Source organism: Sceloporus occidentalis, unplaced genomic scaffold, assembly GCF_023333645.1.
Source record: "Sceloporus occidentalis isolate IW3139 unplaced genomic scaffold, rSceOcc1.0.p SCAF_2, whole genome shotgun sequence".
NCBI classification, from domain to species: domain Eukaryota; kingdom Metazoa; phylum Chordata; class Lepidosauria; order Squamata; family Phrynosomatidae; genus Sceloporus; species Sceloporus occidentalis.
In genome coordinates, this window is record NW_028316982.1 from 16,137,356 (window position 1) to 16,152,505 (window position 15,150).

The 15,150-nt window shown below is 39.2% G+C and overlaps 1 protein-coding gene across 1 annotated transcript in view; it reads right to left on the reverse strand.

Annotated features, from left to right (window-relative positions):
• The window catches only part of NAALADL2 (N-acetylated alpha-linked acidic dipeptidase like 2), a 536,053-nt gene extending 527,793 nt beyond the window's left edge, over window positions 1-8,260 (reverse strand). Inside the window, exon 1 of the mRNA XM_089507579.1 lies at window positions 7,779-8,260. Within this exon, the coding sequence (XP_089363705.1) occupies window positions 7,779-8,260 (482 nt within the window). The remainder of the gene's footprint in view (window positions 1-7,778) is intronic.
• Between the last annotated feature and the right edge of the window lie 6,890 nt (window positions 8,261-15,150).

Genomic DNA, 15,150 nt, shown 5'->3' on the forward strand with positions numbered 1-15,150 from the left:
TGTATATACTGTGTTACCCTAGACTGGGAAGAGTGATTTACATGTTAATCTGTATATTGTTCTGTTGTTGAATGGCAAGGCCTCAGGGTGGGAGGATATGCAAGGAGGATTTTTTTTTCTGTTTAATTAGTGATCCATTGTCTGCTGGGAAAATCCCTGATTCTGGATGGTTTTTATTTGCATTTTGCTGGATCTTAATTTTGGTGCTTTTCAGGACTGGTAGTCAAACTTTGTTCACTTTAAATGTTTCTTCTTTCCTGTTGAAGTTGTTTAGGTGTTTGTGGCAGCCCCTTAGTGATGTCCTTAAGTAGGATACAATAAGCATCAACTTTTTTCATGGTAGTGGTCTCTGTCTGAGATTCTTCCCTTTAGCCCTGAGGCCCAGACCTTGAGATTCAGGAACAGGTCCTGAGATCTGGGAATGCTAAAGTGCCATGGAAAGACAAGGAAGGTTAGATGGAAGAAAAACCCTTCTTTCTCAGCACATGAGGACCTTCAGAATCACCACTTTCTTCTTTTTCCTTCTATGCCTTCTATGCCAAGCAAGGACTGGAAGTGAGCATGGCATGAACTGTATGAGAAATCCTTTCTTATCAAGCCAGTACCTCTTCTGTCTTGATCCCCCAAACATAATGGAAACTTCTTTTACCTATGATCCAGTCTCTGGGATTCTGGGAGCTTTATTCAAACGAGTAACTCTTCAAAGTCACACATTTTACAACTGGATGCTAGCAACTGAAAAGTACAAATTGTAAATATGCATTTCCAACACACACACAAACACACATCAACAGCTCTTTGTCAGAGCCTTCAAGAAAGGCTGAAACCATTGCATTTCTATTTCCTAACATGTACCCTGTCCAGCCGGTGTGGATCACTTCAGGTCATTTCAGAATTCACAAAAATCAAATTCTTCAAGCCTCCCCAGTGTCTGGCTGTCAGTCATAAAGTGTTACATGACCACATGGGGACTCATAACATTGCCTTTCTGCCTCCTTTCTTTCCTTCCTTGATGTTTGATAGTTGCCACACTTTCCTGGCTGGGGAATGTATTGTTTCTTGGTGAGTGTGTGTTTTTTTAAAAAGAAAAGTTATTTGCCTTTGAATAAAATCAATTTTGGTTCTGATTATTTCAGCCTGATGTTGAAGTACCCCAGGAAACTCATCAGCTTTCCATGTGAAATGAACTGTGACGAGCAGTCTCCTCTTGGTAAGGCTACTGAAACATACTGTTCATCGAAATGGATTACTATTCAGACAACGTCAATTTCATTATCCCCCAATCGATTCCCAGAAAACCAAGGGTGGGGAAGAGAACCACAGACACAAACCCACTCTCCTTAATGGCCTTCCTTCTTGTCACTCCCATTATGAGCAGGGCATGAAAAATAGTTCAATTCACTACAACAGATTGCAGCTAGTTACTCTCTGCAGGGTTGGCAGCAGTCTAGCCTGCCTGTTAAACAAACTTCAGGGCTGACTACTCAGAGCTGAGATGTACTATAGTCCTATAACCAAAAGAAGACTCATCTCCCTAGAGGCTTTTGTAATTTGATTTGTTTACTCAGGGCAAGCAACAAATTTGCTAATTGTTGGAATGCAAAAGCAGATGCTTGTCACAAAACCATGCATCAAAACAAACCTTTTTTAAAACATAGTTGTGTTTTTTTAAAAAAAGCATTTTTAGAGGAAGAATTTCAAATACAGTGACAACAGTTTGTATGTGAATATGACTTAGAATTGCCTGCCCATTTATGACAACTCCATGAATGTAATAAGCTTTTCTATGGCAAAGAATGGTCAGAGATAATTTTGCCAGTCCTTTCTGTTAGCTCTCATCTATGTCCTGCTGATGTGTACTGACAAACAAACAAAAAGCAAAAAACAAACTTAGGCCAACCAGAGATACCAGCTTTTAGCACTGTCTGGGGTAACTGTCCTCAACAATAGCTATTAACAGCACAGAGTGCAGAAGCACCAGCTCAGTTTGCAATATTTGGCAACATTGCACTGACCAACCTTGAATGATTCACAGACACCATTGGATTCTTCCAAATACTTGGAGATTCTTTTATCTCTTGTTACAATACAGACAAAGTATTTACAAACTCTCCTTTGACTTCCACCAACATTCACTGTCTGCTATACAAAAATTCACTTTCTACAACCAATTCACTTTCCTCAACCCACTATCTTCAACCCACATGTACTCTGAGTCTCAGAGCTCTTATATAAGTTGAAGGCTTTCATGGCTGGCATCCATAGTTTTTTGTGGGTTTTTTGGGGCCACATAGCCCCACAAAAACTAGCTCTTATATACATTGGAGATATAAGAGCTGGTGTCATTTATAATTTCCAGCCATACAAACTATTTTATAATATCTTAGAGGAGCAATGTTCCCAACACTTTCTTCTGAAATATAGCCTATAGCATCTGATATTCATTGGTGGTTACCCATGCAAGTACTATGACAATATCTGTGCATAAAACACATTTGCTAGTTCTAATCAGAGAAAACCCACTGAATCAATCACTGAATGCTAAATATATGCTTGTGTAAGGGGTGAAACAGACTGCCACAAAGGGGTGGCTTGCCACCCCTGACAAAGCCGGATTGGGGGTGTGGCAACTGCATGCCATAGCCCCAATCTGCTTTTTTGCTGGCTGAAAAAGGAGCAGCAAATAGCCACTCCTTTTTGCACTAGCAAAAAGCCAGCTTTTTTGCCCAGCCACTGCAGCAAGCCAGCTTTAAGGTGCTCTGGTGGCATGTGGTGTGTAAACACTGCACCGCTGGAGTGCTAGCAGCTAGCCCATGTGTGGGAAGCTGCCTGACTTGAAGCTGACTTCAAGGCATCTTGGGAGCATGCATCATCTATAAGCCACATCCCCAAGATACCCGGAAGTCAGCTTTTTATGCCGATCTGTTTTGCCCCTGAGTTTCTTGGATCCAGTGGGTCTACTTGGATCTAGACCAACAACTGGAGCTTCCACATTACTGGATTTGTTAGATACTAGGCACTCAATGCTCCTCTGGATCATAACTCAGCCTGGATTCTTTTTTGTTGTTTGTTTGTTTTCTTCTTATAATAATCAAGAGTCTAGCCGTTGCCCAAGCTATGATAAGGAGCAAAATGTACAACCACTATACTGTCCAGTTCTTTGGATAGAAACAAGCTTGCATTTCAGTTTGTTTCACCAATGAATGAGGTTTCACATCTATGCCATTTTTAATAGAGAGCATCTTTTCAGTGGTTGTCCGCAAACTCTGGAACTCCCTTCCCAACTCTACTCTAATTATAGAGTTGAACTATTCTTGCACAGTTTCCTAGGTCACATTCTTGCAGGAATGTCTCACTTTTAGGTGAAGTCTAGCAAGTCTTGCAAACCAAGTGCCATTTTATGAAGGACAGCTATAGCTCTCTCACTATATGATGGGGAGAAAGAGAGCCACTTCCATTGTTAGTACTTTCCACTTCACATTACATCTTCCCCCACTGTCACTCCTACTATTAGCTCTCTTCATCTTGCTTTGTCTCTTTTTAACCCTACAGTTTAACTTGCAGCAGTATTTAAAGTTTTTTGAGGAGCCATTGCTTTTTTAGGGGGTGGGTGGTTTGAATGTTGGACTATGACTCTGCTGATCACAGGATACTGTCATAACTTCTTATCATGCTACTACTCAATGCCCCACTTACTAGTGCCACAATTCCTCCTGGACTTTAAGGTGGGTTTTGATGGTTGGATCGAAAGACAGATTGTAACCACAACATTATAACTTTGTGCCTGAAGTAGGATCTTGGTCCACACATTTAATTCTGATGGAATATACAAGCAATCTTACTAGAAATTAGATTTAAGCAACTATAGATATACAATACTGAGTCTGCATTGAAATGTCTTTCAAATGGAATTTATCAAATTCAGCCTTAATCCCTGTCCTACAGCAGCATTCTTTACTGAGCAGGGCTTTTTCAACTAAATGTCTAAAAATATTAGCAACCTTGCAATTTCTCAAAACCAAGAGGCCATCATAAGGTCAGTGGAAGAACTGTGCCACCCCTCCAAAGGTCACAGAATGGGAACCAAAACACTTAATTCAGCAGCAGCAAAACTTTGAGGGTCTCTTAATTAAATTGCAGAGGGTTTTCATTGTGAACGCTTTGTTCCAAAACCTCCCAAAGGGTGCTCAAGGGATTCCTAAACAGAATTGCTGATTCTTTAAGAACTGAGAATCATGGGAGGGGGGACAGAACAAAAGACGTGAGAGCAACTGAAGTTCAGAATACTGAAAGTGCACAGTCTGACATCACACAGAACATTCCTCAGACATTGGTTGGAAGGTAAAGATGAAAAAGAATTAAAATTGTTTGGTTTTTTAAAATAAAGGATGTGAAAGGCTGTGTTGTCCAAGTTTTAACACGGGGCTGAGATCCTGCTGAGATTTGAAACTTTACATTAAAGGAGGTACGCTACTTTCATGAAATACAACCCAGTTAGAGATTTGTGACCATGTAAAATAGGCACCACACAAAGTATTCTATTGAGCAGTAGGGCCCTACAAAAGATGAGGCCAAGGCCCCACCTCCTCACCTGATGGTGAGGCTCCTCCTCCAGGGCAGCCCAGCCAATGGGCTGCCCTGGAGGACTGGAACCTCACCATAGAGACTTCCTCCGCCCCTACCAGAGCAGTGCAGGCGGAAGGGGAGGGCCCTTCCGCCCCGCGCCACCAATCAGGGCGGAGGGTGGCCCCAACCCAGAAGTTGGGGCCAGGGAGCCGCGCTGGCTCCCTGCAGCAAAGTGGCCGGCCCGCGCAGTCGGGCAGCTGCTTTTTATCTATTTGCATTTGCATGCTTTCGAATTGCTAGGCTGGCAGAAGCTACCATGCAGCACTCAGGTCTCGAACTGCCAGTCTGCCAATCTTGCAATCAACAGAGTCAGCGTCTTAACCACTTGAGCCACCACATCCTGTAATACTGGACAGGAAAAAAAGAACCCAGTGCTAATAGGAACAAAAAATGTTCTTTTCTTTTTGGGTCTTTCAGACATTTGTGATGCTTTTCAATCTTTCTGTCTTAAAGCCTGCCTCACGCTACGATCTATACTACACTACTTTGGCATAATTCTTTCTCAGGTTATCACTTTTGCGTAGGCGGAGGAGTGTCCTGAAATACACAGAGGCAATAAACCTTATCTATGTGTTCACTCTAGTTAGCAAATTTAATGTGAGCCAGTAATTACAGCAGTAGTACAAAGCTGCTGCAGTGTTTTAGGAAAATTGCAATTTGATACATAGAAATGCCAGGACAATGCTTAATTGCCAATTCATTGCAGGCCCAGTAATGTGAGTTGTAGGGGAGAATAGGACTTGAGTGGGGGCTCCTACACATAGATACATTTATTTTTATTTTAGTTATAGCTATTTTATGTATAGATGAGTCAGCAGGCAAATAAATAATCGTGACCCTGGAAAAATAATCACACATGTTATGAAAGAGAATACTCACTTCCAGGGTCTGGATAACTTGTGGTAGACAAATATAGCAGTTGGAGCTCATAGAAGAAATTAGAGCTAAAATTCCCATCTAAAACAGAGCCTCGGGTATCTGAGAATTGAGGAAGGATACCTGTATAAGTGAGCACAGAATTCAGTTTCTGAACGTGAGAATATGATTCATACGGAGGGGGCAGAAGCTTTAATCTGGATATTAAAATTATAGAAATTTGAGTTCCTAATATGAATGTTCTTGTGGATGAATATTTTCATGTTCCTGCATAACAGATGCTGACTTTTCCCTCTTTTTTCATTCTTTTCTTTTCTTCTTTTTGCTAAGAAGAAATGTACATTTCCACTCTCTGTCAAGGAGAAGACACTATCTACCCAGAGTATATTATAGAAAAAAGTGTGAAAATATTAATAACTGAACATGTATAACATAGGCTGGCAAGATAACAATCCACAGACTCGGTATACACATTATTAAATTGAAGATTCAAACCACACTATATACATTACTAACAAAGTCAAGTGGCAAGGTTTTTCCTGATTTTCAAGTTAAGTGAGAGATCATGTTTGGAAACTATATCACCAAAGACAGAAAACAGACAACAAAAGGAGGAAGAATTCAGCTGGCATTTTGAAATACCAACCATGGAGTAATTATGTATTTTAATAGCTGAGAATTACCCAAACCTGAAACCTGCAGTGATTCTGTCCCAGAAAAGCTTTGAAATTTGAATTTTACTAACTGTGTAAAAGGGACAAATTGAAAAGAAAAGAAAACAGCCATTGTTATAAAAAACCAGTTAGAAGATTTAATAAACTCATGGAACTTCTGAGAACAAAGTATCTGAGAGCAAATTTAATGTTGAATCTCTGTCTCTTTCTCTTAATATCTCAATATTTTCAATATATCCACACCTGCTTTTGTCCCAGTCTTACACCAGACTGGATAGATATTCTTCTTACAGCATAAAAAAGGTAAATATGAATCTCATATATTATTGGCATATTATTGCAAATCCATCACCCTCCATCCATGTATCTGAGGAAATGGTTTGAAATCTATGAAAGCTCATTCAGGGGGGAAAATCCATTAGACTTACAGGTGCTGCTAGGTTTCTTTTCTCCTACCATTTATTTTTCTAAACAGTATAAGGCATCAGTGATCTTCAAAAGATCATTGATGCCTTATACTGTTTAGAAAAATAAATGGTAGGAGTGATCAAGTGATCCCACTATCCATTCACTGGCTGTTATGAAAGAAACTTGGAAATATTGCCATTTATGCCAACACAAGAATTCTAGGTTGGCCAAAAATATTATTTTTTAGCAATGAAAACTGAGAGCAAATTTAAATGAATGTATTGCTCCATTGAGACATTAATTCATTTGTTTTTTTAAAATAAATTAATTAAAATTACTTTTAAAAAAGCCAAAATTTCCACTGTATACTAGGAGACTATTTCCCAACAATTATAAAAATACAATACATTCATAATACAAAATATTAATTAGTATTCGAGAATGTAATATTACAATCAGCCCACTGTATCTATGGATACTTTATTCATGGATTTAATCATCCATGAGCTGAATATATATATATATATATATATATATATATATGAATTCCAAAACACAAACCTTGATTTTGCCATTTTATATAAGGGACACCATTTTACTGTGGTGTTGTTTTTTAATGGGACTTGAGTATCCATGGATATCCATGGTGGCTCCTGGAACCAAACCCCAGCACATATTAAGATCCTACTTTACTGGCATTTAACCATGGGAATAATGAATTTTAAAATTGCTGTTGAAAAAAAGTTAATGAAATAGTGATAACATTGATTTTGAATGAATTATTTCCAAGTTCTGTTTTGAAAATGCCAATTAAGGGACTCTTCAGGCTGGCCATTAAGGCCAGCCTGGGGGCAGAGTTAGGACATTGTGTACACAGGATGCATACCTCTTCTCCATCCCCCAGGGCACCATGATGCTGCACACCACCCCACATGGCGCGCGGCATCACAGTACTCCTCTGTGGAAAGGCTGGATTGGGGCCGTGACATGAGACTGCTGCGGCCCCGATCTGGCTGGAGGCTCTTCTCCCCAGAAGAGACAATGAAAAGGTGCTGAGGCACACTGGAGGCATCATTAAGACAAGGAATAGAGTACTGGTCATATATTCCCTCTTCCTTAGTACTACTGAATTCAAATAATGTATATAACACAACTTGCCAAAATCAATAAATTAAAAGAAATAAAAATACATACCTGAAAATCTGTGCAATGTTTTCTGCTTTGATTTCTTTAATAATGTCCTGGGTGAGATGAGGGCCACTTGGTTCTGGCAATGTAGAAGAAGGAGGGTACTGTGCACGTCCATAGTAGCCTATCAAAATTCCAAAAATAAATAATCCTATAGCAGTGCAAAATGGCTTAAATATCCGGCAAAAGCTGCAGCGATTGCTCTTTGGTGAAGGCCTTGAATAATGGGAGACATAATCTGGGTCTTCCTGAAGTCTTTGGAATCTTCCTTTTGGAGATGCTGATGGCTGAATAGGCTCCAGGTCAATGTCAGTATTTTGAGTAACTTCTGTTGGTTCATGGACCTTCTCCTCTATCCGGAAGTGGTCAAAGCCAGGCTCCTCCAATTCTTTCTCCATGTCCCATTCTAGTTCAAGGGAAGTGGCTTGTAGGTCATCATTATCTAGGTACTGTGATCTCTGCTCTGCACTAACTTTGTGGTAGGCCATTTTTTTACCTGTTGAGGAGAAAAAGGAGTTAATTAAAAAAAAACCCTTTGGTGAGACCTCACCTGGAATATAGTACACCACAATTCAAGAAGGATGTTGACAAGCTGGAGCATGTCCAGAGGAAGATGATGAAAATGATAAAAGGTTTGAAAACCCTGCCCTATAGTGGCCGGCTTAATGAGCCAAGTATGCTTAGCCTGGGAAAGAGAAGCTCAAGCGGGGACATCCTAGCCATCTTTATATATTTGAAGGGATGTCACATTCAGGAGGCATCTACTATCTGCACAATTAATTTAAACAATAGCTGGGGCCACATATGTTAAACTACAATTTCCATATTCTTCAGATCCTGTGGCAAAAGGTATGGGTTAACAGGGATTGCGGTCCAAAACATATAGAAGTTGGATGTTCTGTGTCTGTTCCCAGTCATTCTTTAAAATATTGGTGGGATGGAGATCTGTAATGTTCTGTTTCTTCGTCCTTTTCCTAAACAATGTACAAAGTTATATCTGGAAAATACCTCTGTCATCATACCACCCAACTCTTCTCACTGAAAAACATGCTCCTAATGATGGTATTATATTTTCATTATATTTTTTAAAATCTAGCATTATTTACAGGGATATCCAATAGGTAGATCAATTTTGAAATTAATTTTGGCTGGATATGTGCTTGTACCAATCCTAGGAAGTCTGTGATTTCCTCCATAGTTATTGCAAGATACACTGCTTCCTGCAAATGGACTGGACAACACCTGTGAGCATTCCCCATTCAGTCTGCAGCTCCTTCTGCCATAAGAACCTGTTTAAAGAGGCATTTTAAACCTTGGGAAAATTTCACATAGTACAGGAGTCTTGATTTGAAGCACTTGAAGTTTTCCATGGAATATAGTTTCCCATTTACAGTTGTGGAAGATTTTACATGGAATGTTGGTTGGCCCTGGTTTGCAACAATAGACAATTTTGCATTAAATAGTAAAAATGCTATAGAGAGAGTAGTTTTGTTGTTGTTTTACATTTGCAAGTGTTAACTTCTGTGTAGAATTGCCTTTTTCTTGTTCATACAAATAGTGCTTTTCATTCTATTAAAAATCAGATTAAGGAAACCATTTTATCAAGCCATCTACAAAGGAAAGAAATGCTGAGTAATGGCAGAAATTTCAGGGTGACATTCCATGTCCTTTAAAACTTCAATAAAATGCTTCCATCTGGATATAATGTTCTATTCTTCACCAGTAGATAAATGCACAGTTCTTCAATGACTGATTAACTGACTTTGAATTTATCCTGCCAATCTGATTTGATCTATTTTGTATGTGGGTCTCCCCCCCACCTTCTTCCCTTTTCCTTTTCATCTCTCTCCCATTTTAAATGAATCAAAATCACTGCCCGGTTGGTATTCTTAGCAAAATGGTTTCCTTAATGGCAAAGTATAATGGTGGCAGTTTCAGGCATATTTCTATCTCAACACGCTTGCCCTCAAAGTAGAACTCTGACCTCTAATCTAAACATTCAAAGTCAATTCGCTACAAATCATTTCTAAACTGACTGCAGGGACGAGACTTCGTTTTCATTCATACTTCGACAATAGACATTCCATCACATAAGCATTGGCAATTTAACGCTTTTCAAACAGCCGACAGAACCATCAATTAGAATGAAATGCAGATACAGATATTAACTCCTCAATCTGATGAGTATGTGACTGACACTCACATCCTGCCCCCCCCCCCAATCTTGTTACACATTAATAAATTTTCTTTATCTGAGATCCATCTTCCAGATAGTGTTTTCTGGGTCACATATTGGATGAACCTACTTATATGCAGCAGCACAGAGAGGGAGGTGAGCAATCATATTTGAAAAGTGGGAAAAGAAGATTACAAAACACACCAACATACAGCCTACTGCATGTTAACAAAAATACAAAGTGCCTCACTCTGTACTGTGTCTAATTTGCACATCCCATTTCCTTACAAAGGTTCAATCATTTGTAGGTCCTCACCCACTGATACTGCCTCAGAAAGCACTATTTGCTCTCATTTCCCACTGCCACCACTTATATAATGGTCCTATAAATTTTTAACATTTGGGGCAAGCTAGAATTATAGAAAATCATCCTGATATAATTCATTATTACTGCGATCAATATTTGTTTCATTCTTTTTCAAATTCAGACAAATATTTTGTCTCACCATGACCTTGCACAATTTGGATATTTCTGTACTGTAGAAATAATGCAGTCTGACATCACTTTAAATACTGCAGCTCTATCCTATCGAATCCTAGGATTTGTAGTTTTACAAGCCTTTTAGCCTTCTCTTTGAAAGTGTGCTGATGGCTCACAGAACTACAGATCTCAGGATTCTGTAAGATGGAGCCATGGCAATTAAAGTGGTGTCAAACCACTTAAATTACACTTAAAGTACACTTAACAGGTACTTGGAGGACCGCCTCTCTCCGTACAATCCACCCCGCACACTCAGGTCGGCCGGGAAGCAATTGCTTCGAGTTCCAGAGGCAAGATATTCTACTACCACACAGAGGGCCTTTTCCACCTCGGCCCCCAAGCTCTGGAACTTGCTTCCCGGCGAGCTCCGCTCGGCCACCTCCCTGGACCAATTTAAAAAGGGGCTTAAAACATACTTCTTCCAGCAGGCATACCCCTAATATCCCTGAAGTAACTCCTTCTTTCCCCTCACTGTTGCACTATTGTGCTAGTTTGGAAAGTTATTGTAGTGTAGTATGTTTTAATTGATGTTTTATTGCTTGATGCTTTTATTGTAATTTGGATTGTATGGTCTATAGCTGTAACCAGCCTTGATCTCTGGAAAGGCGGGCTAAAAATAAAGTATTATTATTATTATTATTATTATTATTATTATTTCTACAGTGTAGATGAACCTCCAGTCCCCAGCTTTGCTTTTTGTTGATTTTTAGTAATGATGGCTTAGACATTTTTGGGATCCGGTTGGCTTTCTTTTACCTTCTTCTACATCTACATATTTTAACTGGGCAGGACCCCTCTATTTCACCCTGACACTCATTTTTAGCAAACTACAATGGCATCTTTCTGCACTGTTACATTTTGTACACATTGATTATGTTGAGACTGGGCTGCTGCAAGGAATGCTACCACAGGCTGCACTTGTAGACTGTCAAAAAACTGAGAAATGCAACTGCATAGCTGACAAAAGCCCTTTCCTATTGCAATATATTTGTTAATTTTTAAAGATAGTTTTATTTTCTACACTAGGTTCCATAATGTTTCAAAGCCCAGTTCAAAGTACCTATTTTTAAAACTAGAGTAATGCTGCTTGCTAGGTCTGGAACAGGCCAGAATGGTTTGCAGAGCCTTTTGATCCTGCCTATGTTTTCTCCTCAATGTACATGGCTACATACAACTCTGCCCTGCCACTCCTTCTCCTGTGGGTCTGTTGTTTTGATAGTCTGTCTTTCTTCGATAGACATGCTTTAGTATATTTTCTCATACCTGTTCTGCTCTATTCTCCTCATCTTTTCCCATACAATAGTTTCCTCTTCTGTTTTGCATTCCACTGCTAAAAAGGCTGAAAAGTCCATCAAAATGATAAAATGATAAAAACAGGTGCAAGGGTATTTGCTGACAAGTGTGGATGGAGAAGTATTCAGTAGATGGGTGTGAAGGTGGAATTGTCAAGTTACTAATCCTCTTCTTTCTTTTCAGTGGCTGCAATATTTCTAAGGGAGGCAGTGTGTGTGTGTGTGTGTGTGTGCGTGCGTGCGCGCGCACATATGTACCAGGTTACATGTGCACATATGTATGTAACCAAGAGAGAAGATGGTGGTGATTCTCACTCTGGCTATGTGAGAAGGAGAGAGAAAATATCTAGTCTGGTCATGATCAGAAGTTCATTACCATTACATTACTTTGTTGTTATATGCCTTCAAGTTGTTTCTGACTTATGGCAACACTAAGGTAAACCTATCACAGGGTTTTCTTGGCAAGATTTGGTTTGCCTTTGTCTTCCCTTGAGGCTGAGAACATGTGACAAATTATGTGGGCCACCCAATTCAATTGAGTCAATGGATATGTGGAATAAAGGACTAGGGCATACAGCTTCTCAAACCTTGAAAGAAAATTGGTATTAAATGTTTTTCAAATGGTATCTTACACCAGATAAAATTGCTAAGATTTATTAACAGTGGGGTGATAAATGTTGGAAGTGTAAAGAAACAAAAGGAACTTTCTTTCACTGTTGGTGGAGCTGTAAGTATGCAAAGAAATTTTGGAAGAATATAACGGTATTAATATGCAACATCTTACATATCAAATTAGAAATGAAACCAGAATATTTTCTGTTAGGGATATTTGAGGACGAACTAGAAAAGAAACATGGGAAAGCACTATTTTATATGACCACCATAGCAAGAATAATTTATGCGCAAGTATGGAAAACTGTAGATATACCAGATGATGAAAATTGGATAATGAAACTATTAGAATTGGTTGAGATGGACAAATTGACACAATTAATAAGAAATAACTCAATAGAGAGCTTTGATAAGGACAGGGAACTAGTATATGCTTTTCTGAAGGAACGATGGGGTGAGATAATAGTATAATGTGATGAAAGAAATATTAAAACAGACTGTGAAAGAAGCTAGGCGTACTACTGTAGATAGTAAGAAATGTATTAAGGATATCGGGGGTTAGTTGGATAAATCTCGATGAAAGCGAGATAAGTAGCAAATTGGAACAAGTGGAAAATAGTTGATATAACAAGAACAAAGAGATAAGAAAGATAAGAATTTAAGAAAGGCATGTTATAAATAGTAAACAATAAGGTAGGATCCTGCATTAGGAATAAATGAAGGAGAAGAATGGAAGTGAAATGAAAGTAAGAAAATTGAATGGGAAGAGACAGAGAAGATGATGCTAAGAAAATTAGATGAGTTACAGTGGGTAAAGGAAGTGAGGAAGAAGTATTTGGGGAGAGTGTAAATGATAATGGTAATATGGGTCACACAATAAGACAAGAAGATAAGAGAAGAAAACGAAAGGGAAGGTAATATAGTGATGCAATAACATCTGTATAAGACGATGTAATGAGTGTTTGGTTGTATGTATGTATGATTATAACTGATAAAAATTGAGATCTCAAAAAAAGAAAAGAACATGTGACTTGCCCAAGGTCACCCAGTGAGTTTCAGGGCCAAGCTAGGAATTAAACTCTAGTCTCCAAAGTCATAGACCAACATTCAAACAACTATGCCATGCACAGTGGGCACAAACCATTTAGCCTGAGGAGACACATCTTGTTTTTGTAGTGGCTAGCCATACTTACACATCTGAGTGCATGTACACAAAGACACACACACATTACTGATGGAGAGGCATGCTAAGATTTTTCTCCTCCTGTGATCCTGATGGGCACCATGAATATAAATAGTACTACCATAAAAGGGTAGTCAGTAGTAAATAGTACCACCCTTAGAACCACAGAAACAATTATGGCAAGGGCTCCAGAGTAATGGGGAAGGGTGGGGAGAGACTTTGACTTCTTTTCCTTTCCAGCATCCACAGGGGCACAATGCCATTAGTAACATGGAAGAAGTGATGCCAGCTGCTTTTGGATGTCTGGGACAGTGAAAATGTAAACCTTTCCAACCTGGCACTATTCCTTTGCTATAGATATTACATTTTATTGTCATCATCAGCACTTTAGTGCTGCCTCGAATAGTGATAATAGTGATAGGAAGTGTAGTGGCGGCGTAGTGGTTAAATGCCTGTACTGAAGCCACTCACTCAAAACCATAAGGTTGCGAGTTCAAGACCAGAAAAACGGCTCAAGCTTGACTCAGGCTTGCATCATTCCCAGGTCGCTAAAATGAGTACCCGGATTGTTGGGGGCAAATTAGCTTACAGTTGTAAACCACTTAGACACTGCTTAGGTGGTATGAAGCGGTATATAAATGAAGCTTGTTTGATAAAGCAAAGTATTCTGAAACTATTGTTAGTGGCTAAAGGCTTTAGGCCAATCCCTCAGAGAAGCAATATAATTTCTTCCCAATGACATGCCCATTGCTCACTTGATGAACAAATTTGTACCAAGAAGGCATACAACTGGGGGAAGACCAGAAGTGTTGAGACACTGATGGAAGGAGTAGTGGCAGCATTGAGAAGGTTCTGGCTTAGATCCAGACTATCCGAAAGACCACCTGAACCTGCCAGAATTCTATGATCTACAAGGGAAGGCTTTCTCTGGTCTTGCCACCATCACAGGCTACTTGGTGAGGCTAGGCTGTCTTCTTCCCTGCTTTCCTTTTGCCAGTAGACAAGACATTTGAGTTTAAAAAGGCTTTTAATATGTAAGCAAGTGAGCTTCTTATTGGAATGTCTTATTTATCTTCTAAAAACACCCAACTGTATGTCTGTACCACACTAAAGTCTGCTGTTGACCATGATCTGAGTGCTGGTGCCAGTATTTGTTAGTAATGTTTGATAAAGTTTATTATAGTGCTTGTTAAGCATAAGGTTTTTTTTTTTAAGCCCCCTGTGCAGGAACTAGCACTATATTTGTGCTTCATGGCTACCACTGTTTCTTTCTTTCCTGGAAACTTGCTCTGGACTGGTAGCCAATAAAGACTAGCACCACCCACATATCACCAATTGAAATTATACTGATTTAGAGTACATATTCAGGAATATATGTCTTGGCCACGCAACAAAATACAACAAAATCCCAACTCTACAAAACAGTGATGCCTTTATTGGACCAATTAAAAATGTGTAATCAAGCTTTCAAACCTTCACTGGCTTCTTTAGGCAAAGATGTTTTTTTTATAAAAAAACATACCGGAGAAGAAAAATGATCATGCTAGAGTCACAAACCTACATTTTGTCTCAGA